General features: G+C 38.6%; 1 protein-coding gene across 1 annotated transcript in view; it reads right to left on the bottom strand.

Moving 5' to 3' along the window:
- LOC107665714 (hepatocyte growth factor receptor-like) overlaps nt 1-6,424 on the bottom strand; it is a 53,462-nt gene that overhangs the window by 3,895 nt on the left and 43,143 nt on the right. The window contains exons 16-19 of the mRNA XM_016456716.1: nt 3,586-3,666; nt 1,928-2,109; nt 1,126-1,235; nt 772-937 (exon numbers count right to left, since the gene is read on the bottom strand). Coding sequence (XP_016312202.1) covers nt 772-937; nt 1,126-1,235; nt 1,928-2,109; nt 3,586-3,666 — 539 coding nt within the window. The remainder of the gene's footprint in view (nt 1-771; nt 938-1,125; nt 1,236-1,927; nt 2,110-3,585; nt 3,667-6,424) is intronic.

Raw genomic sequence — 6,424 nt, 5'->3', positions numbered from 1 at the left:
AGCCGGTTCTGTAATCAGCGGTAAATCTCCATCACGTGCGTGCTTTCACATTGAGCAGCATTAACTTAATTTAGCAAAAAATCGCGCGAATATGAACGTGGTTTTGCGCAGCTCGTCAGTGAACAACGGCTCTGTGTAGTTAATGCTGCTCAATGTGAAAGCACGCACGTGATGGAGATTTACCGCTGATTACAGAACCGGCTTTCTGACAAGATGCGCATTAAATATCGCATGCGATTTATCGTGCAGCCCTACTACCTACATAGTCTGCATTTTGGGGGATCATGGATGCACTGTGATTTGATTTAGTGCATATGATGCCCAAAATTGATATTCGAGTTTGATTTAAACACTCAAGCATCCTTTTGATATCCAAAAATATTAGGTTTGTTCATTTAAACTGCTTATAAAGCCCAAAAATATTCAATTTGGTCATTTAAACACCTTACTTTTGAAACAGCATAACATTTTTATCGTCCATTTTTTGTTCGTTCATCTTCGGAACACAAATTAAGATATTTTTGATGAAATCTGAGAGCTTCCTACCTTTCTGGGCCTTGAACATCATAGTTACTTTCCAGTGGGTTAGAAAGCTCTCCGATTTCATCAAAAAGATCTTAATTTGTGTTCCAAAGATGAACAGAGGGAACAGAGGTCTTACGGGTTTGGAATGACATGAGGGTGAGTAATTAATGACAGACGTTTCATTTTTGGGTGAACTATCCCTTTAAGGATGCCACTACAAACTGAGATTGTGATTGAGATACTCACCACATCAGATTTGGTGGTGAACTTATGTGTCTGCAGACTTTCTAATGCCATCCATTTGACGGGCAGCTTGACCCCGTGCTTGTTGTGCACGCTGTAGTATTCTTTATCATACACGTCTCTGGCCAGGCCAAAATCAGCCACCTTTACTGTGTAGCTCTCATCCAACCTGAAAGATACAAAATACAAATATTTGATCTAAGTCATTCATTTAAGAATATAAACACCCTAATGCAAGTCACATGCCCCTTAAAACATTTAATTTAGGGCACGAGTGCTCCTAAACAAAGAAGTAAGTGCCCTGAACATACTGTACGATACTTCAAAACACTGTTGGTAATTTGTTGAAAAACTCACATGCAGTTTCTGGCCGCAAGGTCTCTGTGTACAAACTTCTTGCTGGCGAGATATTCCATTCCTTTAGCCACCTGCAGCCCAAAACCCATCAGGTCCTTCACTGTGGGGTTCTGTGGGAACGAAAACAAGCACTCCATTTAAAAACAACAACGATAAAAACAACACAAGGCACTGCCACCTGTTTAATTAAATTTTTATCATCTTTATTATGTTTTTATTAGCTATGGAGCTATAGTCACTGAAGTTGAAGGCATTAAATGCCAGATTTACTTAACAGGTCAAATTAGCGCCAGAGCACAATTCCAAAACAATTCCGATGGGCGCAGAAATCTCTGCGGGGGATTTACTGACAATATGCAAATTAAAAAACACAGAAGCAACAACTAATTTACATATCGACCAACGCAATATACCAAGTACAGCGCAAACTAGCGTAGTCGCAAATAAGCAGAGCCGATTCTCATCAGGTGCGGGTGATTAATTAAATTAAATTAAATAAAAATTGGTCGTTAAATAATGACGCAAATACCAGTAACTTGATAAGCGCAAATGTTAGTAAATTGCATTGCGTTATTCATTTTAATACTCTCCTCCCATAAATTTTGCGTTTGAAAGGGAAACTCCAACAAATGCATATTCAATAAGGTCAGGCGCAAAAATAACTGTGTCCACGCCTTTTCAGCGCTAATTCTTCACTGCGCATCTTTAGTAAATCCTAACAGTACTATTTTAACGCCTAAAGATGGTTTGTGCTGGTGCAAGCTGTTAGTAAATCTGGCCCTATGATGCTGCCACCACATACGTGAGCTTCATCTCTGATGAAGTTGCGCAGATCTCCGTGCTTCATGTACGGCAACACGACGAGAGGCGAGCCTTCGCTGGGCAGGCAGATTCCCAGCAGAGAGAGTACATTAGGATGGCTGAAATCTTTCATGATGATGCCCTCCTTCAGGAACTGGGACACCTCCTCTATATCGGTGATTCCTGCCACATAAATGCACAATAACAGAAGTTCAAAGATCACCACAATGGTTTTTGGTATCACCCCCAGATTAGATTTACACATGCAAAATGACTCTTTTAAAATCTATCCTGCTATACGTTTTCTGAGTTAGCAGTAAACCTGCCAAATTGTCAGTGAACCATTCACCACGACTTATAAATTATCCCCAACACTATCAAGTGTTTTATCACACACAGCCTGATATTTCAGCCGGGAGGTTTTGGAGCGGAGACTTAATCAGCTGTGACACCGTTACTAGCTGAGCTCTGAGATTTTGTTGGTCCTGCCATTTTAGCTGCGCCTCCCTTAATCTTGTTGGTGGAGCTTTCACATTTTGAGGAGATTAAACAGATGTTTAACCTTTCACTAAGAGAAAGAGAGGCTTATGGGTACACAAAAAAGAAAAGGCCTGTGTGTACATGTCTTACAGTAGACTGATCCTGAGCGATGAAGCATCCTACGCTACACTGACTGCTGTCAGAGTAGCTTAGGATCCTCAAAAGATTAACACTGATCTGGGAACAGCCCTACAGTAGTCAATCAATTCTTCATTATTTATTCATAACAATTTTATGATTCTTTGTTGTGATTAATATATGAATGCACCAGGGTTATTATAGTCTACCAAAACCACAGAAACAAAATGAAATAAATTAAATTAAAGTTTTTTTAATATATATTTTATTTAAGCTAGTTTTATTTATTTTGCCTTGATGTACTAAAATAACTTGAATCTGAAATGAAATGAATAAAAACTACATAGACATGTTTTAAAAGCCAAAAACTACATAAAATTAAAATGTCAAAAACATACAACAAAATGACAACTTTTACTAAAATGAAAATGAAAACGGAAAATATAAAAATAAAAACTAATGTAAAATATTAATAAAAACTGAAATGCACAACAAAAACAGCCCTTTGTCAAAAAGATTATGTAAAACATGATACATTGAGAGTCTAGTTAAACAACAGTTCCTGTTGAAAACTGAGACAGGAAAACAAAGCTCGGGTCATAAATCTAAAAGCTCTCAGTGACATGACGTGATTAGAGGCATCTCTAATGCGATATGGCTGCATTCATCATCATCATCTTCATCACAAGGCCCTATTAAAACAGCCTCAACAGTCATATGTCATATTTCAGTAAAGAGATGTCAAACTGTGCTCAGAATGGATTCATAACTTATGGGTGGAATAATTATGTAGACTAGAGGGGATCCTAAATGCATTTTAACATTTTCTGTAGGATTTAATAGTTTCAATGACTTTTAGGCAGATAGGGCCACTCAATACCACGTTATAGCAGTTTTATCATGTTGAAGGGGTGTTAGGCACAACGAATGCCTAAAACCCTCATGAACATGACTGAATGTGGTTCATCCAGTCAGATTTTAGAGCTTCGGCTCTCTGTGCTTGCAACTGTACCACCTCAACACTCATGTTGTCAAACTCACGGTTTAAGGACTTGACGGCACAGTGCTGCTTCTGGCCATCTGGTTCGAGCAGGGTTCCATGGAACACGCAGCCAAAGTGCCCTGGTGCACACAAAGACAGGAAAAGATGCAGAGATTATTAGCACATCAATCTATCAAAGTGCTTTATGCCAGAGCGGAGTGTGGGCATAGCAGTTGCACATCACATCAAGTCCAAAAGCAAAAACAATGTAGTGTGAATATATTGTGCTAGGACTACAATTGATATGTTGCTCTCAAACTTTCTCCCTCTGAGTCTCCCTGTCTCACACAGTAGGATACTTTTTTAATTACAGGAAGTGACATATGTATGAGGTTCATTTAAGTTCAATTCAGTACCATTTTCCACTGTACATTTGCTTTTTTGGAAATGTCGCAAGCCAGACTCAAACTCGCATTGCTGGTGATACACTACTGTCAATTTAATAACATGTGAACAGTAAAGACATTTATAATAGATTTCTATTTAAAATAAATGTTGCTTGTTTTTTCTTTCCATTCATCAAAAAAATCCTGAAAAATATTCAGGATTTTGATCAGTAAATCAGCATACTAGAATGATTTCTGAAGTGTAAAATGTAATATTGTATTCACTATATTGTAACTTTTTGATCAAATAAATGCAGCCTTGGTGAGCGTAAGAGACTTCTTTCAAAAACGTTTCTTTTGAAACTATGGAAACTGCTACTGTATAGTTTGAAAATTGAAAAATGTGAAATATAATTCTTCTTTCCAATCCCCAAGATTTGAGATACAGTGTAATTCATGTCTGTCGCACAAATAATGTGCAACGAGTTGCACGGCAAAGTTTAATAATTAGTGCTTTATTGAAATCTGACCCTATGTATAAGCTACAATAATAGTGAGACTGTGCAAAACAGACACATAAAAAATAATTGTGAGAATACTGTGAAATACGATCTCAAACAAGGCATCTGGAGTGCAGCGTGGTGTGTAACTAAAAGATTAACCAATTACAAGTGTCTGGGCAGGGTATTCTCTCTAATGAGGGCATGGAGAATAGAGGGCAAGAGAGAGTTGGGGTGTTGTGTTGAAATAATAGAGCGTGGAGTGCTGTAATCTCTCTCCAGCTCTGCTATCACGTCTTCCCACATGGCAGCAGAGTCAGATTACCGGCACGGAGCCCTGAGACGGCCCAACAATGAGCCTGGAATTTAACACGGGAACAAATCACCACACATGCCACCCCGAGCACTCCAAAATACTCACATACACGCAGAGCCTCTTCCTCTTGCTCTATAAATCGCATTGTGTCACATGCACAAACACAGGCATACACACACACACACACAGGACTTGGTTTTCCCACAGGGGTGGTGGGTTTTAGGAGTACTGTGCAGGGGTTTGGGGAGGACTGGAGACAGTGAATCTGATACACACGTTCACACCCCCACTTCTGTAGTACAATGAGAAGACGGGCAATTTACCGTTCAAATGTCCAACCTGCCGGGCTGATTGTCACCGTTTAACCTGTTAACTTTAACCACGTCTGAAACTGATTCCCTCTGCTAAATCCCTCATTTGAGATATTGGATTTCTTGTAATGCAGTTTTTTGGCAAGTCTTTGTTGCCAAATATGTTTGCAAGTTACAGTAACAGTACAAAGAGACTAGATTTTTGGATCAATGACAAATAAAAGTCCAAGATAAAGGAAAAATCTAGTTTAAATAGTGTGTTTTTTAACTGAGACTCACTGATGACACAGGGACAGCTGACCTCTCTATAATATCTTGTCTTATGTTATTTTTTCTTAATGGTGGTTGCACCACATGACTTTTTTTGGCAGAATTTTTTTTATTAAAAACTAGGGATGCCCCCTAATAGTCAACTAATTGTTAGTCAACCAGAAGAGGCTTGGTCGACCAAAATTGTATTAGTCGCAAAAAAAAAATCCACAGGCGTAGTCATGCAGTCCGTGACGGACAGATCGTTAACGGCTAGTCTATAGTAATACAGTACATCGGGCAGGACATCCAAACGCTCGACAATCATTCATCGACCTCAAATATGGCTTATCATCTGAAATATGTAAGTATTAGCAACTTTACATGGCCGCTTCATCTAATGTTAACCTAGAAAAATGTGCGCTATTGAAGTGTGGAAGCTGAATAGTAGCACTCACTGCAGGACAGATGGAGGCGCCGGTGCGCTCACTTGCTCTTAAAATACTCCGGAATTTTGGTCATACAGATAAAAGTAATACATCTTTCAAATTTGTAAAGACTCTACGTTTATTTGTGTGGACTCACAATAACAACAAAATGCGCTTTTGTAAAATAATGAAAGCAAACAGGATGCGCTTTCTGTCGTCTCGGTCTGTGAACTTGAGCACGAAACTCCATGTATATCTTTACCTTACAGACATTAAAAATATATCTATAGAGAGTGAAATGCCTACTTTCAAATGAACCAATTCAAATGGAAAACAAATATTCTCAGATTATGTAATCCATATGAAACATGCATACAGGCGCATCCACTACTGCGGAGATGACGAGTCAGTGTCGCCAACTTCATCTCTTAAACCGAAAACAAAGAAAGAACTTGTTTATCAGGGAATTATTAAAATGTTAATGCAGTCTCCTTACTGTTTTTCCCTGACACATTCATAATAATCATTACTTCTGCCGGTGAGTTGTGGCAAGCTTTATGCATTTGCTTGAGCGCTTATTAGGCTATGCAGGCAATTAAAGGCTCATTACAATGATTTAAATTGTTTATTAATAAATGTGCGATTAGTCGACTAATGCTTAAAATGAACGACTACTAGTCGACCAGAAAAATCCTTAGTCGAGGGCAG

This window comes from Sinocyclocheilus anshuiensis, unplaced genomic scaffold, assembly GCF_001515605.1.
Source record: "Sinocyclocheilus anshuiensis isolate Anshui unplaced genomic scaffold, SAMN03320099.WGS_v1.1 scaffold840, whole genome shotgun sequence".
NCBI classification, from domain to species: Eukaryota; Metazoa; Chordata; class Actinopteri; order Cypriniformes; family Cyprinidae; genus Sinocyclocheilus; species Sinocyclocheilus anshuiensis.
This window is presented reverse-complemented; position numbering and strand designations above follow the sequence as displayed.